At 38.0% G+C, this 18198-nt stretch overlaps 1 protein-coding gene across 1 annotated transcript in view; it reads right to left on the bottom strand.

Annotated features, from left to right (window-relative positions):
- bcas3 (BCAS3 microtubule associated cell migration factor) overlaps window positions 1-18198 on the bottom strand; it is a 386180-nt gene that overhangs the window by 310552 nt on the left and 57430 nt on the right. The window contains exons 13-14 of the mRNA XM_008425245.2: window positions 15563-15656; window positions 2139-2272 (exon numbers count right to left, since the gene is read on the bottom strand). Coding sequence (XP_008423467.1) covers window positions 2139-2272; window positions 15563-15656 — 228 coding nt within the window. The remainder of the gene's footprint in view (window positions 1-2138; window positions 2273-15562; window positions 15657-18198) is intronic.

The following is an 18198-nucleotide window of genomic DNA, read 5'->3' as shown; positions in this document are numbered from 1 at the left end:
TGTAATTGGAGCACACCCTCTGGTCCCCCTTTTTGAACAGGGGGACCACCACCTCAGTCTGCTAATCCAGGGGAACTGCCCCGGATGTCCATGTGATATTGCAGAGTCGAGTGAGCCAACTCAACCCTACCTCAGATAGGTCTATAAGACCTCCAAAAGATCAAGTGACGTTTCTAATATATAACCAGTCATGCACTTAGGCAAAATGCAGRAAGSAGTATTACAAAGAAAGTGTATAGGTATGAACTTGGTGGATGACATGTGTACAACAGGTTTGAAAAAKGTTAAGAATCTAATTTAATCCCCCAACCAGCATGTAAAAAGAGCCAAAGGTTGCCAAGTTTTTCTGAYCTTTTTAACACAAACTCTGTWTGGTTCTGATGCTCAATGCTGTGGTTGCTTATATTCATCTTATTGAATGTAACTAAAGGAAATAGATTGTATTACACAACTTTGTAGCACGTTACTGTAACATCAAATGTGATAYGTTTCCTACCTCTGATATAGTCACACTGACGCATCTTAGTCCACATGCAGCATGACTTTTTAACTTACTATATAATTATTTTAGGAAAAGGCAACATACCTATTAAAAAACCTGAAAGTGAGAGAATAAAGTGAAACCAAGAGTCAATAGTCACAATATTAAATATTATATACATGYGCACCAGTTCACACTGCAAAACTATGTGATGATACAATCAAAGGTATCAGTATTGGCCAGTACTGTACAGTACTGGCCAATATCAGTATTTGTCAGTTTAARATTTACAACTGCATGTTTTTCTTATTACTTTTTATTTTTTGTGTTTTTGTGATATAAAGCACTTTAAAGTGCATTGTTGCTGAAATGTGCTATACAAATAAACTATGATTGATTGTAAGATGACTATGCATTGCAAAATTACAAAAATCTTGCCAAGTATTTTTGTCTAGTTTCTAGTGAAAAAATCTTAGTGCACTTGAAATAAGACAAAAATAATTTAAAGGTAGAAGACCACGAGCCTTTTCAATACAAGATACAGGCTTATCCTATCCTTTCCTTTTAATTCATGTAACGCACTTTGAATTGCCTTGTTGCTGAAAATGTGCTATATAAATAAAATTACCTTACCTTATGTTATCCTAAGCCTAGTTCACACAGTACGATTTTATGATTGTCAGTCAATCTTCAAATCCTGAGTCCACACACGAGCCGATAAAMAATCTTAGGTATAACGGGTTGMATTGTACCATGTGTGGTACCCAGCCACATGGCAGGACCAACACATTAACCCATTTTATTCACCAACTTTCAGGCCTCAGACAGAAAATCCTGTAAAACTCCACCATTTTTCTTGATATTCCTTGCACGAAATATCTGAATAAACATTCACATTGTTTTCACATATTCACCAGACTCTCAATTGCGCCATGTGAGATGCTTTTTGTTTGAGATTCCCCTCTGTGCTTATATCACCACGCTGATTGGCTACCTGTCACATTCAATGGGCTGCGTTCTAACTCTTAGTCGGGGAACACCACACATGCTGCAATAATCCAAGACATCCAACATGTTGAATGTCCCCGACTTTAGATCAGAGTGGTCCTCRCTTTCTGCCAACTGCATCCAATCAGTCTAAACACACCACACATGGCAGGACAATCGGTAACGATTATAGCAAGTGACAATCTTAGAATGCCGAATGTTCTAAGACTGTCAYAAGGAGAAAATCGTGACTAAAAAGTCATGCCGTGTGAACCAAGCTTTAAGCGATTAATTTTGAATACAGACAAAAAATTTTCCACTGGCAGATTCTTTCACTTATAACAAGATGTTTTCTTTCCATTTGAAGTATAAAAAAAATCTACCAGTGAAACTACTACTTTTTTATCTGTATCACTTAAGACAAGTTTATTTGTCTTATTTAAAAGTTATGTTTGTCTTATTTCAAGTGAACTAAGATATTTAAACTAGACGCTAGACAAAAATAATTGGTAAGATTTTGTGTTTTTGCAGTGTAGTTTAACAGATTTCTCCTTTTAATTATTTAGACGGCAGAATTGGAGTTCCACATAGTCACAAACAGAATAACTGATGCACTAGGTTCAAACATGAATTTAACGATTAGAGTTGTGTCTGTGTTTGTGTGTCAGACCTTGGCCTCGGTCTCCCCCCGGTGCAGGGTATAGAGATGGTGAACAGCACTCTGTGAGGAAGCCCAAGGGTGGGTGAGGATCTGGAAGACATGGAAGTCATGGCCCAGCGTGTCGGCTGTCACCAGGAGCATTCCTACAACAAGCACAGTGACAGCATTTCAAATCATTAACTGGTGTCAACATAATTCTTTTGGTCGTCCACAATGTATCCTCCTGTATCTGATCCAGGCACTATGTCATTGTTGATCAAGAGTTGGAATCCCGTGGAACCTCACAACTGATCAGCTTTTTGCTGTTTTGTAGAATTGTTAATAGTACTATGCTTGGTAAGCTGTAAATAGTGAGAATTTTTGGCATACAAAAATTGGCAGCTTGCATTTGACCTCCAGAAGTGTCATTGCAATTTTCCCAATAGGTTATATGTGTAAAAAACAAAACAAAACAAAAAAAATTAATTCTTTATGGAAAAGAATTAATGTAAAAACATAAAACATTTTCAGTAGATTTTGGCATTAGTACTTCCTTACATTTAGATAAGAAAGCCACAATATAAATCCTGGATTTATTTCAAATCATTTCAAATCCTTAAGACCTCTCCTTAAGAGGCAAAAGTGAGAACATAGTGCCAGATTCCATTGAGGAACTTCTCAGCATGGAGAAGTAAATTATAAGCAGATTGCACTGAGTTCCTACACACTCAATGCACCGTTTTACTTAAGGAAATCTTCTTAAGTAATGTTTCCATTTCTATTTTGATTTTTTTTTTCCTTTTCAGTTCTCTGAATGTCTGTCTTTCTTTCCCTTTTGATGTCACAGTGGCACATTCCAGGGTTTCCCCCCCAGTGTATTTATAGGCCTGGCAGGTCATCATGATTTACATGCCCCCCCACCAGGGTAAGCGTTGTGCGTTTTTGTGTTTAAAATTTTTTTATATATTATTATTATTTATTTATTTATTTTTTTAATAAGGCAGACTGCAAGCGCCCCTTCTGCAGTGAGCATTTCACTGGCAGGGCAGGATTATTCCTGAAAGAAAGATGGGTTTATAGTTTTTATAATTTTTAATAGTTGATCCATTGAACAGGGAGCATGAACCAATCAGACTGCTGGCAACTCTGCGAGTTGGCCGCTTCATGCGCTGTCGTGGCGCATGAAGGGATCCAACCAGGGATCACTCACTATATGCTATATAGGCTATATAAGTGGCGCGGATCACTCATATAGCCTATATGCACCTCTGTATCCAGCAGCAGAGATGCACTGTGTTGGAAACAGCACAGTGCATCATGTAGCTTTAGCTCATCATGCAGAGCCAGTCCAAGGTTGGCCTGGCTCAGAATGAGGCCTTGAGCAGAATTTGATTTGGAGGTCTGTCTTGCTCCAAACATCAGCACCACTAACAGTATTTTACCGTGGATTTAGTGAAATCTGGGAGAGGGTGCCTAGTTTAACTGACTGAGCAGTCAAATGTAATTGTAGTTAACTAAGATGCATTAATGAACAACTAAAACTCAAAGATTAAACTGAGAGCATCAGATTGTTGCTATGGTAACAAAACAATCTATGATGATTGTTTTTTGAACTTTTACTAAGTAAATGTGTTAGCTCCTTAAAATCTTAAATTTAAATGTTAAACAATTTAAATATTTTTATTTCTCTTTCAGTAACATATTTACCCTGCAATACTTTACGTTTCCTGCCAACTTAACATATCTGTGGACTGCCACAACCACCAGGCTTAGCAAGTTTTCTGGGGGGAAACCCTGTATTCTGTCAACAAATTACAGTAAAAGCATACATGTGAATTTTGTCCATCATCTTCCCATTGATCACCTACCATTAGATTTTTACAATTCTTGTCATCAAAATTTTAGCTATAGTTCCCAACACAACATCCCTCCAGAGTGCACAGCTATACTGACATGACTAATCAATATGACTTTCATATCCAAACAATGAAACAAAGACTTGGACATTCTGAAGCACTGACTTGTTCATTAAGACACGTCAGTGCTTCCTTAGTTCATCACTACTTTTGAGTGATGAACTAAGGAAGCAGATTTTGGGGGTAATCCATGCTGTTTTGCTGTTTGTACGAATTGTTTTGAGAAATGCACTCACTGTTTTGCAAATGTCAAAAATGAATCAAGAAATGCAACAAAGCAACTGAGAAAAACTAAGTAGACCTGCTAAAATTGGTAAGGTAAAAGATTATTTCTGTTTTATTCCTTGGAGTGGACCACACAAAGTCTGCCAACTCTACCAAGTCTGCAGGACAGACGCTAGACAGTATGGCAGAATTATTGTGTCTTTAAAACAAACAAACAAGTCCATTAAACCAGCTGTCGTTTGTTCCCGTCATAAAAGCAACTTTCTCTCACATGATGGCTCGGTTTGGTTAAGTGCAGGGCTCAAGTCGTGTGTTCCTGTAAGGGAAGACAAGATGATAAGTATCGGCGAAGGAGAGCATCCAAGCATCTACTCATCTAAGGATTACCATGGCTGTGTGCATGCACACTGGAAATCACTAAAACACTGAACCACAGCGCAGCACAAGTGTAACCAACACTGACAGGCCCATTCATTTAGCCCCATTTTATTTGAAGCTCGTCAAACTGCAGAAAGTATAGGCCCTCACCATAAACAACATGCTCAACAAACCACACCAGAACAAACCCAGATCTGAACTGGTTTGGCCAGAAAAAAGGCAGTTCAGACACAAGCCCAAACCCAGAGCCTGAAGCTTTCAACAGAACGGTGAAACCATATCACTGATGGAGACTAACAACTGGCCAGCCTCCGTCATTCTGAGGATTCAACGACACAAGTAATACTAAAATAATTTGTCATTTTCCTATGAGTTGTTCCACTTGGAATCTATTCCATGGAAGTGGCAGTAGGTTTTAATTAGTGGCCAGGCTTTATTGGGTGGCACGTCAAAAGTGAAAAGAGGAGGCTGGAATGGCAAGAGATTAAAAGGATTCAGCAACATGTGCAAGGGAGATGGAAAACACGCCCCAACGCCCTTAAACATGAAGAAATATGAAGACGTCTAATAAATTTGGCACATTCGTTAACTGTTAAAAGCTTTCTTTTTTGAGAAATTCTCTAAAGATAATACAGAGGTGGAATGAGGGAGGTAGAAGGGATAAGCAGTAGGGTCATGTATATTATCGAGTGGAGCCAAGCAAAGTGTGGACTGAGACAGTGGTTAGTTTTTCATGCTGTATCACAGCGACCAGAAAGGCAGAGAACTAAGGCCCGGGGCCTGTAAACTCTTCAAACCCACACCCCAAACGAGGTGCCAAGCCACAAGAAGCATTTGCGTCAACTAGGGATACACAGAAAAAAGGAACGGGGCCCTTCTAATTATAGAGTCTGGAAACGGAAGCGCGGGGTGATTAGGAATTGAGGCGCTGCGGTCTGTTTATCTGGGAGCTTCCTCTCGCTCTCAAAGCCTCCCTCACCCACGCTCCACTCCTTCTTTTAGTTTTCCTCTGCTCTCTGTTTTGGTCAAGCCCTGCCCTCCTCGTGGCTGCACAGTCTGCCCTATGGCTTTCCAATGGATGAAAGTTGGCTGCTGATTTCTGGCCTGAGTCGGTATTTCTCTTTTGTTGATGCTGCAGTTAGGGCCCAAAAAAAAGTAAAGGCTCAAAGAGGCTGGAGCTTTGTGAGTGTCAGAGCCCAAGGATTGGGGATTTTGCGGCAGTGTTGAAATACAGATGCGCTCACCGAGAGGCGTCAGTCGGTTAGCCCGCAGGAAGGCCAAATTAAAAAGTAGCTGAGCCACTCGGCGGCTGAAAAGACAGGGTTTCGGGGAAACCAGAGGCTGGCCAGAGCATGGTTTGACACATCCTATTTATAACACCTTGTCCTATATGTTACAGTGTTATTTGTGATGATTTACAACTAGAAATTGTTGGCACACGCACTTAGACGTGCACTAAAATGAAAGAGATGACCTCTAATTTGCCATGTGCGTAAGACATGCATGCATAGGGAACATGAGGAAAATTGAATAATCATTTCCATAAATGTCTGTTTTTAGTTTCTGTGACCCCTCTCCTAGAACTGAGTCTTTTGTTGTGTTCCGCTGCAAGCTGTACTGCCCCATCTCTGTCAGTCCAAACAGAAAACATCTGCTCAAGCGGATAATAGCGGACAGGACATTCATTTACAAAGTGGTTGAAAGAGCTTTCTGCCTAACAATTGCAGATGGAACAAGAAGGTGGCACAGAAAGGTAAAACAAAAGTGGAAAAACAAAAATAAGCAAGAGGTCGGTGTAACAAAATGCTACAGCGACCTCTCAAAGTGCCATTTTATGGTGCATGATTATGGGCATGAAGAATGTAAAACCCACAGAGTTCTCCATATATACAAGGTATGTATTGAATGTTCAAAATTAAGTTGACAGCTAAGGTAAGTCAACCTTCTTAAGTGAAGACAGAGCATTTGCATAGATGAGCATGAAATCAAATGGCAGTTCTACATGTGTCCAGTTTATATGGCGTTTCAGAATTGCGTTGTTGCAGATTTTTTTTTATTTTTTTTTAAAAAGCATCTACTACAGCCTGGCTAAAATGGTCAACAAACCATAGGTGCTGAGAATGTAATGCTGTAGTTAAAGCTACTTCATTTGTCAATGAACACAGATACACAATAGTTTGATGTGATATTAGGACATGCTTTCTGAGTTTTAGAACACACATGAAGATATAAACACAAAGTCACTCCATATTCTTCCATGGAAGCAAAAGTAAAATATTTTCACAATAAATGTTTTCCCCCAGAAATTCATGAATATGAGGCCTTGAATATGAGCAAGGCCCCATATTCAACCTCTATATCTGAAAACATAACCAATAAAATCTTACTTAAATCTTTGATGTTCACTCAGGAAGTATGTAAGATTTATCCTGGTAAGAGAAAAAAAACACAATATATCGCTTAGTAAGCATCATCTGCTTCAGCAAGAATTAATTTAGCCAACAATGCAACAAAGAAACCACAAACGTACATATGAGCAGCTCTTACTCATATGTAAGAGCATATGAGTAGGTTTCAGGGTAAGGCTTAGGGAAACCAAAAGGCCAAAATTACGTATTTCTAATATAGCAGAAGGAGTGCATTCAGACTAATTCCAAATCTGTTTTAACAAATGATCAACACATGTTGGTGTTAAAATGGTGTCTATTTAAATTCCTGAAAATTTCAAATGAATTCAAAGGCAAGATTCTAAAGTTTTATTTACATCAATACAAAAGATTCTAATCTATAAATTGGCATATGCCGTACTTTCACTTTAAACTGTTACTCCAGTCCAAAAGATGAAAGCTACAAAGGAAAAGCAAAGAAAACATCAGAGTAAGGGGCTTCTCATGGTTCATTTGATGTACAGTGGGCTGAAACCAAGGGTTGTGTTTTTCTACATGCTCCACAGGCAGACCACCTGTGAGCACTTCAATGTTAATAGATATGAAAAAAAGGTGTTTGTGTGTGGCTAACCTTGCTGACAAGCTGCTATTAGTTTGATATTCCGTTGCTGGAATGCCGGTCTTTTTAACAGGGTAAAAGTCACCTAGCTTTAAAGCCGTGYCGACACAAAGGCAAGCACCGTAGCGGTCAAGTTCACAAAGCATGACTGGTTCTCAAGGTAGAGCTTCAGGCTTGTTCTTTCATCAACTTAAGCGGAAAACACACCACTTAGGTCCATTTTTATGCAGCATTTACATATTTGCACACTTCCTGCTGGGAGTTGTTTTAAGAGGAGAGAGGGTTCTACTGCAAACTGTCACAGGCGAGGCGGCTGTTCGCAAGAACATAAACCTGCTCACAGCAGTTCCATTTTTTATTTAACACCAGGGCTATTTGTTGGTCAATTTAAAAAAAAACTTAAACAAACTACTCTAATCAACAGAGCCAATCCTCAGACGCTAATCCCTTCTTTGAGCAGACAAACAGTGAGGCTGCAGAGGTAATCCTCTTGCATTTACATGATTTCTTAAAATTKTATTTGTTTCTGGTAAACWGGGACGTCTCAATCAGTCACAGTTGTTGGTCCTAGAAAAAAGTTCACTAAGTTTCAACTGTCCATATCAACATCAAACAAAATAGTCCACATCTTTACCATTGTATTAATCTAGCTGAATAACATTTATATTTTTTGACAACCAGATATGTCTAAAGACTAACATAGATCATCACTCCATCACGTCTTAGTAAAAGAGGATTTTTTTTTACATAAAGGCACCTTTTGAATGAAGTACAGTATGTTATTATTATTATTAGAACTATTTATACTACCACAAGTAGGGACCATTGCCATGGTTCTTGGGGCAGTTGCAGTCTCTTCCAGGTATTTAAACTAATTTACATATGTATTTATGACAGGTGGGCCAATATTACATCAGCAGCTGCGCTCTATTTCACACAAATGGTGATTTGCATAAAGGAAAGGTGTGCAGCTCCATGAGTGCCCATGGTTTTATACATGTGAATTATTTTGTGTCCACAATTTTCAAAATGTGTCCCCGCACCAATGTTTTGTGTGAAAACTGCACACTCTTTCATACATGAGGAATCTGAACTTTGTCTACGTTCTCTCTGGCAGAGAGAATAACAATTTTCTCTTTTTCACTTCCCAAGAAAGTTTGATTGAAGCATGCACTTAAACATCCGTAATAATAAGASCCTGCTGTGCAAATGACATTTTAGGGTTTCTTTGACTTCTTTTAGCATCTTGCAGTCTGCTCTTAGTAAAAARCCTTTTGGAGGGCCAGACTTGCGTATGTTGATAGTTGCTGTAAATATTTTCCACTCGTACACTATGTCTCATAAAGTGGAACGTGTTTTTTCTTTTGAGACTTCTTTTCATTTTGCACCAGACTCGTAAATAGCTGCACTAGCTGTGTTTCCATTGCAAATGTGCCAAATCTTTCTTGATAATGTCAAATATTTTCTTGATAATATCTTGGAACACAATTTTGGAATTGCAGTAATTCCATTAAATAAGAAACAATTAAAATCACAAGTGAACAAGTTTGTTCACACTGTAAGACTTTAAGAAGCATGCCGTGCCATTATTCTCCTACCACTTCTGTCTTCTTTGTCTTTTCCACTAGAATTAACATCCGGTTGTTAATCACATAACTCATGTGATGCAAAAATGTGTTTCCATTGCAATTTTCCAAAATATGCAAATTATGGTACAGCCAAGACAACACATTATCCTAACTCATCATTTTAGTGAAAAACGTGAGTTTTTTCTTTTATTTGCTCTGAACAAATGTATTTTTGTCATTCTAATTTGTGCAATTATATGGTCGATGGAAACACAGCTAGTGTATTTTGTTTCTGAAGATCATACCATGGTGTTCAATTTTTATTTCAGCAGCCAAGAGCAAAGCACAGCAGGGTCCAAAAGGCGAAAACATCCTTCAAAACGATAGGTGAACATCTTCTAGTCATCATGTCATAAGCCAATGTATTATTTCAGTTACTTGAAATGGGAAGAATGTGGGAGTCAATTTAATCTTCACAAAATACTGTATGTGTTGTTTAAAAGTTTTTCTTCTGTTTTACTTTTTGCATGAAATGAATTATTCAGAAACATAAAAAAAATCTTAAATTATAAATAATATTAAATATCCAACTGAATTATTCAATAGCATAAAAATATGGAATATCCATCTACACTAAAAAATATGACAAAGCTATCTCTTCCTCTTTTGGAAAATATTGCCTGAGTTTGACTCTCGGTTTGAACAAACTTTAAACTGTAGCCTCACTTAAGCTGCTTTTCCTCTTGATGTCGTCCCAGTTGGACACAACTGTATGGGTATTTAGTAACTCTACACTGCTGAGGTGTCTGGTGTAGAAACCACATCATGTCTACCAATGAATACATATAGCAATTTACTTTATGGAAAATGAACATCTAATTTTCTTTTTTCTCTCTGCTATTAAAGCCAGTAGGTCATCCCACTGAAGACTAGATGACAAGGTAGCATTTCTAACAAAAGTAGTAACTTAAAAAAAAACCCATCAGTCTTTATAGAAAACCCTGCAACATTACAAAGGTTACAACATTTCCTTTCCAAGACAGAGCTGGAAAAAGTCAACAGTATTCCTCCACAGTACTGACTGTAAATCACATGTGAGGCAGCTGTGAGTGCTAATTACTATCTTGGTGTGAAGACACAACTCAATCCAAGCTAAATGTGTGGCTAGAAGTGTGTGGCTGAGTCAGGCTGCTTGTGTGTGGGAATTCCCCTCGTGTTCAACATGTGCATGTGGGTTGAGCGTTTTTTCAGCGGCAGCCTGGTTTTTTTCACACATCAGTAACATGCAGCGAAGGAGTTATTACACCACGGAGAGCTGCCTTCATGGCACAGCTGCCTCAATGGTCAGGCACGACAGGCCTGGCTATTCATTAGACCGGCATGTTACTAAACCAGGAATATGGTTTATGGGACAGTTCCGTGTGGGGAAAAATTTWGCCCTGATTCATCTGCCATTACCCAGGGCTTTGAAGGGATATTCAAAACTTCCATATTCAGATCATTTAGATGGTTAAAAAATACAGTTTTATGAGTCTGAAAAAGGTAATGAAAGAGACTTTTCTCCACATTAGGATGAATGTACAGTTGTATCTGAGATCTGACATTTTTGTTATTTTTACTACTCAGGAAAGAATGTTACATTTACAGTTACCTACTGGATTCATGTTTGAATGAATGAATGAATGAATGAATGAATGAATGAATGAATGAATGAATGAATGAATGAATATACTTCAATCCCAGAGGGAAATGTATAATTTTAATAGTTTTAGGGTTTTTTTACTGGCTTTTATTTCAAGGTACTTGTTTCCAAGTTATTTTAGGACTTAAAATTTCTTCTTCATTTCTTCATCATTAAAACAAGTAGAACAGATTTGTTACTATGTGCGAGTAGTAAGTATCTTGGGAGTTTCAAGGTTGTTTCTGTGGCCAGAAGAATCAGAGAACGTTTCAGAGGACAGCTCAGTTATTGTAAGTTTATTTCAGCAGCAAAGAAAAAAACCTTCACAACATCCAACAAAGTGAGAGAAACCTTTTCAAAGTCTGATCTAATTTGCTCAGATTTTGAATGACTCCTTCTCTGCCCTAATACAAGGTTTGGGGTAGTTTTAAAATATTACCCTGCAAAATGGGACAGTCTTGAAAAAACTGTAGAATAATCAGAGGTCACCAACTCATATTACATCAACAGATGTGGAAGGGTTATGCTGGAATCCAAATACACMGTCCYTATTTCACATCACAGTATTGCACATTTGCTTTGGGTTTTAATGACCGGTTCCAGCACCACCTATGATACTGCAGCATGCACTATTTGATCACCAGGTTAAACAGGTTGTTTTTACAAATGTTTAGAAAGATTCATCAGCATCAGAGTTACAACACTGAGATACTGTCCGTCGATACCATACATGTATGTGTTCTCACAATGGAATAAAAGCAAGAACAATGTAATCATTACACCATTAACTCAATAATGAGATCCTACTATATGGCCCGGAGGCCCATTAGGATGAACTCACTGAACATTTATAGTGCACYGAATATCAAGGTCCTTCAGTATGGAAAAGAAAATTAAATAGAACAAAGCAATGAAACTACAGCAAATGTAGGATAACACATGTTGACATGGTAAAGAGTGGAATAGTATTTTTATCATTAACCCCAATACAAACACACACTGAAAGTCAGAGATGGAAATACAACACATATGCATCATGCTTGTAAAAGGAGGACCTGATGTTTTACAAAATGTGTCTCCTTTTCTCTTATGCTTTTTGATCCACCAATAGAAAAAACAAGAAAAGAAACTGTGTGACAGAAGCTGCACCTGATGTAGAGGCTATCGGCATTTTTGTCACAACTTTGCTGTTAATTTAAAAAATCTTCCCCCAAAATATCTCGGACAACCACGAATATTGTTACATCCTTTAATGGCAAGCACAATGGACTGCAAGAAAAAGAATAATTTGGTCACGTGTGACTTCTATGGTGTAAAATAATTTTTATCACTTAAATATTACATACTTATTTTTTATTAATTACTGAATGTTTAAATATTTTTTTTACAATGATTTTAGACTTATAGTAAATAGGGTGAGTAGTGAAAGAAGTAAAACAAGCATTTCTGAAACAAAAATAGGAGTGTATTCTGTGACACATGGAGGCACAACTTGCAAAACAAATGTTACTTTAATTCATTCAGAAAGATTTTGGAAGATGTTAATGTGATTTTTATTAAGTTTGAAAGGCTGGCCTATCAGTTGATATGGATATGTTCACTTTGTAGTGTTACAAACTTGATAACCAAGCACTAAATTCTTATCAGTCTGAATGAGATTGTTGCAGAAAGACATTTAAGAGCTCAGAGTGGAGCATGAAGGCTGAATCAATCACTCCATCTAGTGCCAGTCAGTCATAACAAATCCTCAGCATCTCTGGAATGAAAACACGAGGACATTTTGAACTTGGCAATGCACCTAATAATCAAGTCAAGGATCATTGAGGATGATTAGAAAGTACGAGACGCAAAAGAAAACAAGCACACTCAGTGCAGCTGTTAAAGGAGCACTTTGCCACTGCACTTCATGTGCGTCCCTCTAATTACACCGCTAGGAATAGATACACAAATCCAATGCAATGCCGCAGAGTGCTAGGCGCCACACCAAAAGCTGGCAGCCTCTGGTTCACCCTTCACAGAGCCTCTAACACACACAAGCCACTAAGGTTTTATAACTCTTCCCAGCCAAAACACTTGAGCTTTCCAGACTTAGTTTGAGTCATTTCATCATTTCCTCTTTAGTGTAACACTATTATTTTCGTCATGATGATCTTGAACTTTCTTCCATGTCAGTGGCGCATGGAAGGAACCACAAGTTCAATATGAGCAGGTTCCAGTTCTCTTACTGGCAGTCCAACAAACAAGTCTGTCAGATCTGGATCCCAGTCCATCCTGGATTGTTATGAACATTCCAGATATTCTAGAATTTATGGAAATTCACCACCAGATCATCAGTCATCCATGGGTTCATCTGGAGTTGGTTCCATTAAGTCCAAACTCCTATATCTGGGTTTTTGGCCCGGTTTTTTAGTAATGAAAATGATCTCAAAGACACGACACCTGGCTGAAAGGTGTGACAATGTTGCAATGAACAAAGATACAAATCCACAGTGGAATGTGGCTCCTTTACATTTTAGATACATTCATTCAAGAACTTCTAAATATCTATAGAAATGCATCTAAGTTTGCATCCTTTAGCATTATTTTTGTTTGTAAAAACCATGGATGTGTAAATGAAACATGGCCCTGCTCAACTAAAGACTAGAGGTGTGCCGATTGATCGGTCACCGATCATAATCGGGCCGATTTTTGTGAAAAAGTGCATGATCGGCCATYATTGGCTCTTGTTGCCGATACCGATCACCTGCATCTCATTTCGCAGCCTGCCTGTGCTGCTGGTCTCCTCTTTCCTTCACACTGCGCAAACGCGCAGCAACAAATCCTAAGCGATGTGGAACTATAACGCACTGAGTGAATGGGGAAGTTTGAGTGTTGCGGCAGAAAATTGAAGCACGTCAAAATGTGTTCTCGCTGTTGAACCGCTGCTACGTGCTACAGGTAGTAATATTTCACAGTCTGAGCGCTGCTTCTGCTCCACCTGGTAGTGACTCTCACACCAAACCTCTGCTTAAAGCTGCAGCATCTAACTTAAAAAAATACATATTACATACGTATTAAAACTTTCGTTGTCCTAACATGAGACAGATAATCTCTAAAAAAAATAATCGATCTCCTCTCTTTCTGCATAATTACCCCGCTCAATCAAAAACAGCCACTCAGAACTAGCAGTAATGGGCTAGCCGCCATGCTATCAGGAAGTTTTCATTCAGTAACTCAGGATTGTTTACTGTAATGGAACCTGTATTTGCCTTTGAATGTTAAATTTTATACTTGAATTTTTTTTTGACAATGTTGAGAGGTTTTATTTTGGCTCTTTGCATTATTTAGCCTCTTCAGAGCCTTCATATGTTATCAGTCTGTTAAAGATAGTATTATTGATAGCAGTACAATTTGCAGAATGCCTGTTTTGTTTAGTTTTCTTCTTGGAAAAAGTTATTAAAAACAAGTTTTTGTCTAAATTAAGGTGAATTCATGGTTCCTTTTTCCACATAATGTAACCGGTAGTGTTTATGATAAAAATTTAAAAAAATAATGTGATCGGTATCGGTGATCGACCCTCATGGGTGATCGGTATCAGCAGGAAAAAACCTGATCGGCACATCTCTACTAAAGGCGTCTTTAAAAAACCAATGGTTCCTATTCATGTACTGTGATAGAGATTCCACAACTAGGAAGATGTACAATCCACAGAACTTTCATGGGTAGAAAATATGTCCTAATCAAGTTCTTCAAAATTAACTTTTCTGACTTGGGATGTGTTTTTGATTTTTGATGAGAGGAATAAGGGACAGAGGGACAGACAACCATCTGTGGTCAGACTTTGTCCATATTTTAATCCTTTTCCTGCTCAGACAGAGCTGCTCAGTTAGTCTTGAGTCTCAGTAAGTGAGGGATTCCTGGGGTCAGGGGGTGAAAGTAGTCTCTCAGCAGCTTCTTTATTAACTTACACACACATGCTGGGCAGGAGTACATGCTGGGAGTTCACACACACAATATGACCCCAAACATCCACATTGATTCCTAAATACTGGGGACTGCCATGCTGTTAAATTGTGGTTGCTTCTTTCAAAGTGTATAACAGCTCTGTTATACGCTCTGAAACTACTCTGGGGAAGAAGTGATTTAAATTAATTGATCTATAGTTTAATTGATAAGTTTGGTCAGCAACAGTAAAAAGATCACTCAGTTGTTTTTCTTTATGTCCAAACTCCTTTATCTGGGCTTTTGGTCCGGTTTTTTGGCAATGAAACTGATCTCAAAGACACGACATCTAGCTGAAAGGTGTGATATATATATATATATATATATATATATATATACACACACCGTATTTTCCACACTATAAGGCACACCTAAAAACCTTCAATTTCCTCAAAAGCCGACAGTGTGCCTTATAATCCGGTGCGCCTTATAGTGCGGAAAATACGATATATATATATATATATATATATATATATATATACACATATATATGTGTATATATGTATACACACACACACACACACACACACACACACACACACACACACACACACACACACATAGTTTGGACTGTACAACCAAAGTGTTGTACAGTCTGTTTTCTGGTGTCACTGCAAGTCTTTAAAGCAAGCCATCTCTTGAAAAGCAGCTGTTTGTGTGTGTTTTGTGCATGTGTGTTTCTGTGGAAGTGGGCCTTACCACTAGGGTTGAATTGCATGCAGGATATGGGTTTGTCATGGGCTGGAAAGTGAGCCACCACTCCCTCTCCGTCCGAGTCCTCACTCACCAGGACCTGTGGTGTATACACATATGGACACAGACCCAAAATCACTTTCTGACAATGGCAACAATAAACAGAAAATGGGACTTCCCCATTTTCAAGGATTTATTGTTGACATTTAGGGTTTTGGTGTGAAAAGTGTTCTTTGGCATGCCAACAGAGAAACAACAGCCACTTTGAGCTGTTTTCAGTAAGATGTCATCACCATCTTTCCAAAAAAAAAAAACAACAAAAAAAAACCACTGATAGAAAATCTTCTTGCACTGCTCTGAAAAGAAAGCAAACTCATAATCTAATCTGCATTTGAAAAATCCTGTGCAAAAAATACTGACACACCAACAGAGGGAAAAAACATGTTCAAATTCACTTCCGCAAATCAAATATTATCTTGGTATTATACTTCACTACGACTGAAAGCTGCTTCTAAAGTTGAGTAAAATGTCTGTTATAAAAATCAAGAAAGTAAACAGAGTAGTCAAGAAAGGAAGAAAAGCAAGAAGCCGCTGACATGAAGCAGTTCACTGTTATTACGGAGAATCCAGACATGGTGGTTCTGTGAGAGAAAGATGCTTGAGTCCTTAGACACACATCTGTCCTCTGGAGAACAGAGTAGTACACAGGGGAGGGAGTGTGACGGTGTACCACAAGCTTTCTGCTCTAAATAAGGAATTTCAAAATCTAAAAAAACGGAAATATCTAGAATTTGCAAAGGACATCTGTGCTGGCTTATCCCCTCACCCCCCTGCCCTTCTCTCCCAAAGTTTTAACTTCTGGACTTTTGGTGACCAGCTGACTCAGTCTTCATGGTTAGTGTACAGTTACAGTGTGTCACTTAGTGACAGAGAGCAGACTTGCTTCTAAAGGCCTGAGTCTGACGTACAAGACACAAACTAAGGGTGGAATACAGAGTCATAGGGGACGCAGTGAGTGTGTGTGTCAGCAGTATTAAGCTCCCATGGCTCATTAAAGATGTGACAGCTTCTGCACTTTGATTAATTATAATGTGGTAAAGCTGAGGAGAACTAGAGGCAGAAAAATGTTCAGCTTTTCATTTGACATTGAGACAGCAACTGGTAAAGTTCCAACTGTGTCAATATAAAAACACTAATCACTATTGGATGGTGCTGTATTTGCACCTTCTTGTCTCAAGTAACAGGGTCTGTACAAAGCATTGAAATTATTAAAACGAAGTCCTCTTGAAGTAGTTTTTTGTGGGTTTTTTGTGTTTGTGTCTTCTCAAACCCGGTCACTCCTGGCAGATGACCTCTCAAATTCAGGTCACCTGTCACTGTCACCACATTCTTGATCAGGAAGAGAGATTGCTGCAAGGGCAAAGACTCCATGCAACAAGCCAAGTATTGCACAGATAACTCTTGACTAACTGGCAAAATTCTAAATTAGACCTTCTGGTATTACATCTAGATGCAGTAGGAAGTCACTAAACCTATGGTGCTTATATGCCTGGGATATAAACACCAGACATATAAGCCTGGTGTTTGATTTAACAAATTCATAAGTTAAATCAAAACTTAGGAATTTGATTTAATGCACATTTTTGCATAGCTGGAAGTTCATAAGACTAACATGACATTAATTGTAAATGTATGTTTTTAAATAACTGACTGAGTTTTCATAAAATAATGTGTAACAATGGCCTGCCTAGTCAGAGCCCCGTTCAAATCCTACTCCACCCAATCAGACTAAGCCTGTACTATTACAAAATTACAATGATCTGGTCTCAGACTAGTCAAACTATGCTCAAATCATTAGCAAATCTCTACAATCAGGCTTTAAAGGTTTTATATCAAAAGCCAATCAGATCCCATCATTGTCACATTTTGGCTAACTTTGGCATTTTGGACTTTCCTAATTTCATAAATGTTAATCTTTTAAAATTGATTTTTAAGTGTTTAAATGGATATGCACCAACACCATTAAGAAATTGCATACAGAGACTGCAGGGCAATAGCAGATCTACTAGAGCGGCTTTGGATGGAAATTGTAAGGTCCCCTTTCGAAGAATCACTTTTACTCAAAGTGCTCTGTCCTTGCAGTTTGGAACTCACTTCATGTTGATTTAAAGTCCGTAACCAGTTTTAGTACATTCAAAAAACAAACAAAACTCTAGTTATGTCAAAAACAGAACTGTATCAATTTTTGATGTTTTATGTTTTATTGTTTGTTTGTATATGTTGTCAACTGTGCTATTTTAAATGATTATCTTTAAAAAATTTTAGAAGAGATAACTTTCTTTGTCAGTGCTCTGACAAAGAAAGTAAGAGTGTGGCTCAGGTCCAGTACACAGAACTGCATATGATCTTGAACCTTTTCTAGGTGATTGTCAGAGTTGTTTAGTTAACATAGCAGATTATTTTCAAAGATTGATGAATGGATGAATTTACAAATAAAGTCATTAAAATGGTTCTGAACAAGTACAAGGACCACAGTCCACTAACAATTCTGTTGTATCTTTGTGACTAACTTAATTGCTGTAGACATAAGCAAACAAAGGGTAAGTAATACATGGCCATGTTGGGTGTTAATTATATATATA

Source organism: Poecilia reticulata, linkage group LG13 (assembly GCF_000633615.1).
Source record: "Poecilia reticulata strain Guanapo linkage group LG13, Guppy_female_1.0+MT, whole genome shotgun sequence".
Classification (NCBI taxonomy): Eukaryota; Metazoa; Chordata; class Actinopteri; order Cyprinodontiformes; family Poeciliidae; genus Poecilia; species Poecilia reticulata.
This window is presented reverse-complemented; position numbering and strand designations above follow the sequence as displayed.